A 13,038-nucleotide genomic window follows, 5' to 3' on the forward strand; every position below is an offset into this window, starting at 1 on the left:
TCGTAGTTCTGGTGGCAGACGGATCTCCTAGACATGAGAGCAGCAGTTCTCAACCTGTGGGTCGTGACCCGTTTGGGGATTGAATGACCCTTTCACAGGGGTCGCCTAAATACATTCTGCATATCAGATATTTACATTATGACTCATAACAGTAGCAAAATTACAGTTATGAAGTAGCAACAAAAATAATTTTATGGTTGGGGGTCACCACAACATGAGGAACTGTATTAAAGGGTTGCGGCATTAGGAAGGTTGAGAACCACTGCTCTAGAGCAAAGTGAGCCCAGAGCAAGTTACTGTTGCGGTGGGGGATGGAGGGAAAGCAAAGGTGAGAGACATAAGTAAAATCAGAGCGTCTAGGAAAAATTAAAGGGAAGATATCCTAAAACTTCCAGGAAATCTCCACCAATGAAGCAAAGAAAACAAAAATGCCTCTATTATTCTGTGACCAACAAACCAAACTGGGTTGGGGATCTCAGACAATTCGCTCATATGATTGCAAAGACAGAAACTTCCAGATTGGAGAGGGCTCCCCTTAGGGCTCTCAGATTGGAGAGGGTGCAGGTCAGGTTGAGGGACCCACTCCCATCTTTGTGCACCAGACCCCTAATCTACACTAATAAAAGAGAAACATGCAAATTGGTGTCACTCTACTACGCTACCCAGCCAATCAGAGTGACTATGCAAATTAACCCAACAAAGATGGTGGTTAATTTGCATACTCAGGCACAGAGCGAAAACTGAAGACTGGAGACTGAAGACTGAAGAGGCTTGGCTTCTCTGCTGCGGCCAGACCAAAGGCCTGGGTCCCAGGTGCCGGAGGAAAACCGGTGCCAGCAGCCAGGGGAGGGAAGGCCTACTGCACGAATCTCTTTGTGCAACGGGCCTCTAGTTAAATATAAATGAAGTAAACACTCTACTCAACTGAACAATATCCTACCTAGGAAACATAATCCAAAAAAGAAACATAATCTAACTATTTGCTGTCTACAATTTAGAATTTTTTAAAAGGTTGAAAGTAAAATGATGGAGAAAGCCATTCAATGAAAAAAAGAATCAAAGAGAGCAGGGTAAAAGAATTTTGAGTATTCTCTAGTTTTTCCTCAGTAAGTTTAGCTTAAGAAATGTGAATTTTGTTGCTCTTTCCAAAAAAAAAAACAACACACAACTTTTGGTTTGTTGGTTTTCTCTATTTTTTCAATTCTCTATTTCATTTATTTTGCCTCTAAACTTTATTATTTCTTTCCTTTAGTTTGATATGAGTTTAGTTTGCTCTTCTTTTTGTGGTTTATTTTTTATTTTATTAAGACTTTATTTTCTTAGAGAAGTTATTGGTTAGCAGCAAAATTGAAGGGAAAGTACAGAAATTCCCCACAGTCCCCTGTCCCTACACATGCATAGCCTCACCTATTATCAATATCTCCCATTAGAGTGGTATATTTGTTACAAATAATGAACTTACACTGGCACATCATAATTTACCCAGCCTATAATTTGCATTATGGTTCACTCTTGGTGTTGTACATTTTTATGGGTTTGGCCAAATTTTTATAGCTTCTTAGAATAGAAGTTTTGGTTAGTAATTTGAGATCTTTCTTTTTTACTAATATGGGCATTTTCACCTTTTAAATATCCCCTTAAAATACTGCTTTTACTGCATTTCATAAGTTATGATATGTTATGTTTGTTTTTACTCATTTCAAAGTATTTTCTAATGCCCTTTGGGACTTTATTGATCAACTGGTTATTCAGTAGTGTTCTTTAATTGCCGCATATTTTTGGATTTCTTAATTTCCTTCTATTATTATTTTTTATTATTGATTTTAGAGGGAGAGGAAGGGAGAGAGAGAAGGAGAGGGAGAAACACTGATTGGTTGCTTCCTGTATGCATCGCAACCAGGGATCAAACCTGCATCCTAGGTATGTGCCCTGACCGGGAATCAAACCCGCAATCTTTTGGTGTACAGGGTAATGCTTCACCTAACTGAGCCTTAGCGGCCAGGGCAATGTCCTTCTATTATTGGTTTCTAATTGCATTCCACTATGAATGGAAGTGGTGAGAGTGGACATTCTTGCCTTATTCCTGATATTGGGGGCATTTTTTTCAATTTTCCACCATTAATTATGATGTTCATTATTAATACTAACATATATAGCCAGATTTCTGGTAAAAATGCAAAGGCAAGTAAATGGAAAAAGAATACTCTTTTCAACAATTAGCGCTAGAACAATTGGACATACATAGGCAAAAAAGTAAAGCTCAACCTAACCCTCACATCTTATACAAAGTCAAAATGAATCATAGATCTAAATGTAAAATATACAACTATAAAACTGTTAGAAGAAAACAAAGGAAAAATATTTTTCATAATCTGGTATTAGAAAGAGTTCTTAGGCATGTGAAAAATAAACCATGATCCATGAGAGAAAAAAATCTGACAAACTGTATTATCTCAAAATTTAAAACATTTGCTGAAGCAAAAAAGTTGTACACTGAAAACTACAGAATGTTGCTGAGAGAAATTAAAGACACAAACAAATGTAAAGACATCCCATGTTCATGGATTGAACACCTAATATTGTTAAGATGTCAATATTACCCAAAGTGATCTATAGGTTCAATATAATCTCTACCAAAATCCCAATGACAATTTTTGCAGAAATAGGAAAAGCTATCCTAAAATTCATATGGTATTTCAAGGGGCCACAAATAGTGAAAACAATTTTTAATAAGAACAAAATTATTGATTTCAAATCTATAGTAATTAAAACAGTGTGGCACTGCTTTAAAGACAGAAATATAAACCAATGGAATACAATGGAGAACCTCTCATATTAATGGTCAAATGATTCTCAGAGATGGTGCTAAGTCCATTTAATGGGGAAGAACAGTCTTCAACAAGTAGTACTGGAAAAACTAAATACCAACATTTCAAAAATGAAGTTGGACCTTTTATCTTATACCATACACAAAAAGTAACTCAAAATGAACTAAAGACCTAAATGTAAGAGCTAAAAATATAAAACTCTCAGAAGATAATACAGGAGAAACGCTTTATGATATTAGATTTGGCAGTGATTTACTGGATATGACAGCGAAAACACAAGTAACAAAAGAAAATATTGAGAAACTGGACTTCATAAAAAAAACTTTTGTGCATCAGAGGACACTATCAACAGAGAGAGAAGGCAACCCAAGGAATTGGAGAAAATATAGGCAAATCATAAATCTGATAAAGGATCAATGTCCAGAATATATAAAGAACTCCTACAACTCAACAACAAATAAACAAACAACCTATTTAAAAAATAGCAAAGGACTTAGACATTTCTCCAAAGATATACAAATGTCCAAAAAGCACATGAAAAGATGACCAACATCATAGTCATCAGGGAAATGAAAAACAAAACTGTAAGGAACCCAGCTGGTGTGACTCAATGGTTGAGCATCAACCTATGAACCAGGAGGTCACAGTTCGATTTTTGGTCAGGGCACATGCCTGGGTTGTGGGCTTGATCCCTGGTGGGTGGTGTGCAGGAGGCAGCCAATCAATGATTCTCTCTCATCATTAATATTTCTATCTTTCTCTCCCTCTCCTTTCCTCTCTGAAATCAATAAAACTATATTTTTAAAAAACTATAAGGAAATACCACTTCACACACATTAGGATGGCTAGTCTAAAAAAATAAAAGAAAGTAAGTGTTGGCGAGGGTATAGAGAAACTGGAATCCTTGTACATTGCTGGTGGGAAGGCAAAATGATATAGCCTCTATGGAAACCAGTGGTGATTACTCAAAAGATTAAATAAACATAGAATTACCATATGATCCAGCAATTCTACTTCTGGGTATTTACTCAAAAGAATGGAGAGCAGTGACTTCAACAGATACTTATACATCCAGGTTCATAGCAGCATTATTCACAATAGTCAAAAGGTAGAAGCACAATAAGTGTCTATTGACAGATGAATGGACTAAAAAAACATGGTGTATCCCTACAATGGATTATTATTCAGCCTTAAAAAAAGAAATTCTGATATATGCTACAACATGAATAACCTTGAAGACATTATGCAAAGTGAAAAAAGGACAAATACTGTATAATCCCACTTACATGAGGTACCTAGTGTAGTCAATTCATAGAGACAGAAAGAACAGTGGTTGCCAGGGGCTGAGGAGAGGGGAGAAAGGGGAGTTAGTGTTGAATGGGTACACAGTTTCAGTTTGAGAAGATGAAAAAGTTGTGTAGATGGACAGTGGTGATGGTTGCACAACAATGTGAATATACTTAATGCCACAGAACTGAACACTTAAAAAAATGGTTAAAACAGTCCATTTTAGTAAGGTATATTTTACCATAATAAAAATTTTGTTCTACGGAAGATAGTGTTAAAAGAATGAAAAGACATACTACATATTGGGATAAAATATTTGCAAATCAGATATCCAACAAAGAATCGTGTTTAAAATATATAAGGAACTCTCACAAGTCATCAGGAAGAAAATAAATAACCAAATTAAAAACAGCCAAAGATGTGAACAGACACATCAGCAAACAGGATATAAGGATGGCAAATAAGCATATGAAAAGATGTTCAACATCATTAGCCACCAAGGAAATGCAAATTAAAACTACAATGAGATACCACTTCACAGCTAATAGAATAAAATAAGTACCAACAATACCAAATGCTGACAAAGATGCAGAGCAACTGGAACTCTCATACATTGCTGGTGGGAATGCAAAATGATTCAGCCACTCTGGAAAATGGTTTGGCAGGTTCTTATAAAGTTAAACAAGCACTTACCATATGACCCAGTAATCCCACTCCTAGATATTTTACCTTGGAGAAATAAAAATTTTATGTTCACACAAAAACCTGTACAAGAATGTTCACATCAGTATTATTCATAATCACCATAACCTGAAAACAGCTCAAATATACTTCAATGGGTGAATGAATAAACAAACTTTGGAACATCCATACAATGGAACACTACTCAGCAAAATGAATGAACTACTGATACACACAACTTGCATGAATTTCAAAGGCATTACACTGAATGAAAGAAGCTACTCTCAAAAGATTACATATCTTGTGATTCCATTTGTATGACATTCTATAAAAGACAAAACTACAGTGATGGAAAACAGATCAGTGATTGCCAGAGATTATGGGTGGAGTTGGGGGTGACTACCAATGGACAGTATGAAGAAGTTTTAGGGTGATGGAGCTGTTCTTTATCCTGACTGTGGTGGTGATTACATGAATCTACATGATTTACATGTTTTACAATTCACAGAATTGTCCACCCCCCAAAATCATTGTAAGTTCATTTAAAAAATAAAAGAAAATATTAGCTATTATATCATCATCATCATCATCATCATCATCAATATTTATATTTTACTGAATAATAAAAATATTCAGAATTACTTGTGAAATAAGATGTAAAAATTATTAAGGTTGTTTTATGTCTGGTACAATAGCTTAAAGGTATAGAGAAAAAAACTCAACAACACTAAATGTAAAAGCTTTACAACTTCTTCTAGCTCCTCTCTTTAATATTCTATATCAGAATAATATGCTACCTCTGGATAATTTCCTATAAACATTGTCATATACTGGATAAGGAATTAAATAAACACTCAACTTAGAAGTCTGGGACCCTAGGTTACATTCCTAAATCTAACACTGTAAGAAAACTCTCAACTTGCCTTTTGTGCCTAATTTTATCTTCCTCTTCATTGAGGTCATGTACTTGTCTGCACTTGTCTTTTTGTGGTATGCTGTGAAGGTTTAAAGTAAGGAGTTTCAAAGATAGGAAAAACAGATTCATATACTACCCACCCACCCCCAAATACCAGGCACTGCTCTGATTCACATGTATTGCCTCAACCTTCTGAACAATCCTACTATATAGCTACTATTAATATTGTCACTTCACAAAGAAACTGAAGCACAGAGTGGTAACTTGCCCAAAATCTTAAAGCACCAGAATTAAGTGGGGCACCAGAATTTTCCCATGAGTCTGCCTCCAGGAATCTGCCTCCAGAACCCATGTCCTTAATCAGTTCCTATTAATGCCTCTCTACAAAAGGCTATTCCTTTGTGTTTTTTTTTTTCCTTCCTTCACCACTGCTCTTCCATGTCTATGGTATCTAACAAATCATTCATTCATTCTCATGGCTTTACTTCTGATCTAAGCATAGATGATTCCCAATTCTATAGATCTAGTTCTGACCTCTCTCTTGAGCTTCATTGTTGCATTTCTAACTGCCTCCTCAATATCTGCATTTAATGAACCTGCCATTCTCACTAATTCAACACGTTCAAAATCAAACTCATTATTTTCCTCAAAATTTCCCCATAAAAGCTTTCTTAATTTTGACAATTAAGTCACACAGCCTTGAAACACCTGGATTACCTTTGACACACACTTCTTTATTGACTGTCCTCCTTCAGCCTCAGTCAAGTTTTACCAATTCTTACTTTGTAATGTCTCTTACAATCATATCTACCTCTTTCTAATTCCACTGCCATCATTCTAGTCCATATCTTCATGTCTAAGGACTGTATTACCTCTTAAATCATTTCCTCTGCTTCCATCTCTTTCTCTCTCTCATCATACAGGATGGGGCAAAAGTAGGTTTACAGTTGTGAATATGTAAAACAGTTTATTCTTGTATTATTATTTATTAAGTATTGTATTATTTTCCATATAAATCTACTTTTGCCCCACCCTGTATTTCTTGGTCACCAGATTAATCATTTTCAAATACTGCGTTTCTCATGTTACTCCTGGTTCAAAAACCTTTAACCATATCCAAACTAACTAACTGAATAACTAACTCTGTATAGGTCTATACTGTCTACCACAGAAAGGTCAAAAATGTTAGCTACCTTGTCTCTCACAACATCCCCGAACACACCATAGTGCTCACAATATCTGCTGTGATGCCTTTCCCTCTCCACTCTCCACCCTAAAGAATATAGCATTAAAAGAACATTTAAACCTTACCTCCAAGAGGACTTCTTTTTTTTTTTTAATATATTTTATTGATTTTTTACAGAGAGGAAGGGAGAGAGATAGAGAGTTAGAAACATCGATGACAGAGAAACATTGATCAGCTGTCTCCTGCACATCTCCCACCGGGGATGTGCCCGCAACCCAGGTACATGCCCTTGCCCGGGACCTTCAGTCCGCAGGCCGACGCTCTATCCCCTGAGCCAAACCAGTTTCGGCAAGAGGACTTCTTTAGTCATGCCAATGCACAGTAGCCTTTTCCTCCTCTGAACTCCTACAGCACTTAACAACTGTATCTAGCATTGTTAGTAAAATGTCCTGTTTCTCTCAAACCAGACTGTAATTGGCTTAATGTTGGGAACCATTTCTTAAACTTCTGTGCACCTTACACAGTGCCTAGCAAAACTTATCTGTTACACTCATTCTTTCTGGTTAAGACACAGACCATTTCTCTATAGATTTTGTGCTAATTTATAGTTCAGTCTAAAAACTTTTACAATCTAGCCTCACCTATCTTTCTAGTGTCATCTCCTGTAATTAATTCCCTGCCAAGTCCTATACTGCCTGCCACGCTGACCTTTTCATTGTTCCCAGGTCCTTTCACAATCCTGTTCCTATTCACCTATTATCTGTAATGTCCTCTGCATCTTGTTAACCTGACAAATCTCTGTTAACCCATCAGGACTTAGAAATGTCAACTCCTGACTCCCCCAACTAGACTTGAGGCTCTATGTTCTGTGCTCCCTCAGCATTTTCTTCACATGTCTACAAATAGCAATTGAACTGCAACTAACTCTGAACATATTTGTCTCTCACACATTCCTAAAGAGTAGTGAAAGTTTGTCTTTCCCCTACCCACTTCGCTAACTCTTCATATTTAATGCGCTAATGGTAAATCTCTCTCTCTTAGTGAAAGAACACATCAGTGGTGATCACATACCTTGGTAGTAAAGAGCCTTAAGGAAGGAGTGACGATCAGTACCCTGAAATAAAGATTTTTCTATTTCCATTTCTCGCCGGGTCAGCTGTTTGCTTTTAGCAAATCTCTGTGGCAGGCAAAGGATGCGCTGACGCTCTGAGATCCTTTCTTCAATATCTTGAAGGCAGTGCTGTATTGCTTCAGGGGTTGCCCTCAGTCTCGTCCTCTGAAATCAGAGAAATGAGAGGGTATATATCATAGAGGACATACCCTTAAAGGGATGGTCTGATACTTAAAGTAAGAGCAATGATGATCAAGGCCCAGAATGAGTATTTATAGATACGGTAGCTAATCAGTCAAGGGATAGTTTCTCTTTTCCCAAGGTCCCTGTCCTAGGAATCAAAGAAGATTCAGACAAAAAGCTTAGTTTTGTGAGAATTAAAAATAAAAAGGTTCTCAGTGCCAAATGAAGAGATATTGCTCTGCACTTTCCAGAAAAAAAATTGCCCCACTCACCTTTTCACCTGAAACATGGCTCTTCCAGATCAAGATTTCTGTTTCATTGAGCCCTAGTTCCCTGAGGGCAGCAATTTCCTGGTCCTTCTCATGCAATGTTTGAAACTGGGACAAAGTCATAGTTCCAGCCGCTTCCTTCCCAAAGGGCTTATACATAGTACCAGGAGCAAAACTCTCTTTCTTAGACACACATCTGCAAACCAAGAATGAAGAGAGTAAGAACATCTTCAAATTACAATTCACAGAAATAGGGCTCACCATTAAAAGAGGCACAATGAAACTCATCGGCAATCTCTCTCTCATGTCCTATTTCTAGGCTGAAGTGCCACTGTTACCAATATGGAACTCCACCAATAGTCCCCTCATCCAGGACTAATAAATGACTGAATCAAATATTTGATTATTGAGTATTTACTATACATCAGACACTATGCTGGGTATTGAGGATTTAACAGTTTAAAAGATAAAAATGGTTTCTGCTTTTGTGGAAGAACAGTAGAAGGAGAGACAAGTAAACAGGCAATGATAATATTGGGTTGTAAGTGCTATGTATGTTAAGGGAAGACATAGGAAAGATACTTAGCATATATGTAGTAGAATATGGGAGGATCTGCAGAGGAAAAGACATAGAAGCAAAACCCTGACTAATACGTAGAAGTTTGCCAAGGAACAGGGGGTGGGAGAGGAGTGTTGCATCCAGGCTTTAAAAGGGGTCACCTGGAGGTGAAGGTCTATGATACTTTACCTGTTTGCAAAATCAATACTTACTCCTCAATGGAGACAGAGGTGTCAAGTTGATGCTGAAGGAGGCTTTTCAGTTGCCTCTCCCCTTCTGTTTCTAACTCTTCCAGGACATGATCATCACTCTTCACACAGCTGTTTACCCTGGAGTAGATATAGGGACACATACAGAGAGCAGAAGAGATAGTGAAACCTCAAAATAGATTCTTTACCTATATTATCTACCTTTGGTGACCCCATTTGTTCAAAGACCCTTCTCTAACAATCCTTTGCACTTTATATTCATTCCATAAACATTTATTAAATACCTAATTACACACAAAACATTGTAAGGCACTGATGGAGTCAAAGATATTCAAACATAGTCCCTATCCTCAAGGAGTTTGCAATTTATTTAGGGAGAGGAAATATATAGGTGTGTATGTATGTATTGTGTACATGTGCCTGGCAAGGAGGGGAAAGTAAGGGAGGAGAGAGGAGAATGACAATACAAAGAAGCATATGCCAAATTAGTAGGAGTTCACAGAAGAAAGAAATAACTGGGAATTAGGAGGGTAAAATGAAGACTTCTTAAACTGGCATTTAAAGGACTGGGAATGATGAAAGGAAGAAAAGGGGCAGCAAGTATGAGATGTTCTGGGGGTTAACAAGAAGTTCAATTTAGCTGACATTCAAGTATGGGTTAACTGGGGGATAATCTTGGAGGGGTAATTAGACTCAGATCTTGTGTGGCCTTAAATACACCAATTAAGGGGCCTGGATCTTAATGTATAAGTATTAGAAAGTAATTTATTAGGCAGTTAAGTGGCATGGTACAAGTGATGGTTTAGGAAAAAGAATGTGGTTATAACATGCCTTATGGATTAGTAGGAAAGAACTAGCTGGAAAACTTATCAAGGATAAGAGGACAAAAGTCCAAAGTGAAGTGGTAACAGGGGACAGAACTGAAGAGTTAGATGAGAGAGGCCTTTTGAAAATAGGCTAAAAGATAAGTAAAAGATAACCTCCAAATTTCAAACTGAGAGGACAATGGTACCAATGAAGGAAAGAGGAAGCTCCAGGTGAAATAGTTTGGGAAAAGGGAACATCAGTATTGTTTTAGCCATGTTGGGTCAACTACCTATTACAATGGAAACACCAGGAATATTCAAAGACATATTGAGTCTGAGGTGACAGTATAAGTGATATTAGCTAAAAGGGAAGTGGGATATGGGAGAAATATTGCACAGGTAAGTATCAGGCTGAACATGGAAATATCAAGTCATCTGTAGTGTCAGAATCTGGAGCTGTGAAAAGGAGATCTCCAAAGGAAAAAGCACAGAAACAAATGTGAAAGGGATCATAACATTATATAGCCTAGGCCAGTGATGGCGAACCTTTTGAGCTCTGTGTGTCAGCATTTTGAAAAACCCTAACTTAACTCTGGTGCCGTGTCACATATAGAAATTTTTTGATATTTGCAACCATAGTTAAACAAAGATTTATATTTTTGATATTTATTTTATATATTTAAATGCCATTTAACAAAGAAAAATCAACCAAAAAAATGAGTTCGCGTGTCACCTCTGACACGCGTGTCATAGGTTTGCCATCACTGGCCCAGGCACTACTGTATAGAAATCTAGGTAATGCTAACATGAGCCAACTAACCATAAATAACTTAAAACATCAGAGTATAAAGAAATAGCAGAAGAACCGGTTTGGCTCAGTGGATAGAGCATCGGCCTGCGGACTCAAGAAATAGCAGAATTATTTTAGGCAACAACAGATTATAAAAGACAAAAAAAAACAAAAAAAAAATTGAGCTAACTCCACGAGGAAAATAAATATTAAAATACCTTATAAAATAGTCCTTTATTATTGGGATCTAGGAAAAGTATCCCTCATAATTATAAGCAAGATTCTCACGCTCTAGAAAGACATACCTATTTTGGGAAATAGGTATAAGTCCCATTTGTTAAAATACCCTTAGGCCCAGGGTTTTAAAAATCCCTTCTAAGTATCCTAATTTTTATTTATTATTTAGAATTCAGAAAGTTTTTGCTAAGTTTAAAGTGGCTTTGAAATGAGTAAACCATAGCTAAATACTCAAACAGAAATGTTGAGTAAAAAAAGCAAGTCACTTAAAAATGTATACAATGTGTCCATCTATGTAAAGTTGAAAAATGGATAAAACAAGCAATATTTTGTTTAGGGATAAAATCTTAAGTCATAAAACTATTTTTTTTTAAAGAAAGAGAATGATAAGCACAAAATTCTGAATAATGGTCCCCTGAGGAGGGAGAGAGGAGAAATAATCTGGGAGGGACACTGGGGACTTCTAAGGTACTAGTAATGTTCCAGGTCTAAATCTTGTAGTGGGTATGAGTCTATTATTATTCTTTAAACTTTATATATACATTATTTTGCATGTATGAGACATATCACTAGAAACTTTTTTAAAGTCATTTTGAGGCAGGGAAAATCAGAACCAGTTTCTTAAAAGATACAGAAACTGACAGTTGCAGGACAGCATAGTATCAGTAAGAATTGTAAATATACAGCCCTATTCCAGAGCGATTATTCTACTTGCAGAGTGGATACAAAACTAATTTGAGAATCCTTAGAAAAGGCTTGTGGATTAATTGGGAAGCTCAGGCTTTCAACAATGACCAGCCAAATTAAAGCTGCCATTTCCTGCAGAACCAGTAGGGGGAACTGCTCGCACCAAGTGCCTTTCTTTTCCTATGACATTGAATCGGTTTTGCCTTCTAAATTTGTAGAAATAAAGTACCAAAGTATGACTTACTTTAAGATTTGAAAACGTTCCATGCCCGCGTTTTCTTTAATACACAAACCCTGCAAATAAAGGCGCCTACCCAGGTCCCCTTTCTGAGGACAGGGTGGAGGTATTGGGAGGAGCTGGCCTGGGTTTCTCTGGCACGAGGCATTAGTCGGCCAAGACTCTAGCACCTGGGTGGGTCCATCTGCAATAGCAAGAAGCCACAGCATGTGTCCGGCTCCAGGGGACCCGCGCCGGGGCTTAGATGCCTGGGTTGAAAGGTCATTTCTGTAGGAACCGGCAGCGGCGGCAGCCCTTCCTGAACTTCGCCCAGGAGGCCTGCCTAGCCCGTTTCCTCTGCTCCCTTTTGTCTTCCCTCTCACACGAAACCGCATCCCGAGAACGTGACATACCCCACACACAAAGTAATAAAAGCCATTTTAAGTTAAAAGGTAAAACAGAGTTCCCTTCGCCGCCTGCTCAGACAAGCCCTTACCTCTTCATGTTTCCACAGGCCCTTTTCTCTAACTTGGATAAACAGGCCTCGGACTTCAAGTCCCAGAATTCTGCGCAGCCAACTCTGAGGGGATTGTGGTGGAGTGCGGGGCTCTGGGAATTGTAGTAGCGCAGAGCTAAAGAAAGGGAAAGAGAAAGTACGTAACGTATTGAGTAACTGGTATGTTGTAAATTGTTCAAATATTTCTCTTAAATTGTTTGGAGGTTAAAGGCAACACCCAAAATATCCAGCTCATAAACTTAGGAGTAATCTTTGACTTCTTGACCCTCTCATTCGGTATCACTAAATCCTGGCGCCCCCAATTTCCCTCAAATGTGTCCTTACTAGCCCGCTTCGGCTTCCAAGGACTTATTATCTGGCCTACCTGCTGTTTCCAGTGGAGCCTCTGGTCCGTCCTGTGTAACCACAATGATCAGACACAAGTTTGACATCTCTTGCGCTAATGGTTCTCCTCTATCTGTAACAGAGGCTTAAAAGAAATGTACTTCTGGAGAATCAGAAATCCATATGTACTCAGGCTCGTGAACGTTTTAATTATTGTGAATCAAGAAAGGG

General features: G+C 37.6%; 1 protein-coding gene across 2 annotated transcripts in view; it reads right to left on the bottom strand.

The window, feature by feature from the left end:
* RBM41 (RNA binding motif protein 41) overlaps positions 1–12,592 on the bottom strand; it is a 76,065-nt gene extending 63,473 nt beyond the window's left edge. The window contains exons 1-5 of one of the 2 annotated variants that reach the window (XM_081115351.1): positions 12,463–12,496; positions 9,233–9,349; positions 8,465–8,657; positions 7,970–8,174; positions 5,720–5,791 (exon numbers count right to left, since the gene is read on the bottom strand). In XM_081115351.1, the coding sequence (XP_080971477.1) occupies positions 5,720–5,791; positions 7,970–8,174; positions 8,465–8,657; positions 9,233–9,349; positions 12,463–12,470 (595 nt within the window). In that variant the 5' untranslated portion in view covers positions 12,471–12,496. Of the gene's footprint in view, positions 1–5,719; positions 5,792–7,969; positions 8,175–8,464; positions 8,658–9,232; positions 9,350–12,462 lie in introns of both variants that reach the window. The other variant, XM_081115352.1, reaches the window with a different exon arrangement.
* Positions 12,593–13,038: the final 446 nt, after the last annotated feature.

Source organism: Myotis nattereri (assembly GCF_964212035.1).
Source record: "Myotis nattereri genome assembly, chromosome: X".
NCBI classification, from domain to species: domain Eukaryota; kingdom Metazoa; phylum Chordata; class Mammalia; order Chiroptera; family Vespertilionidae; genus Myotis; species Myotis nattereri.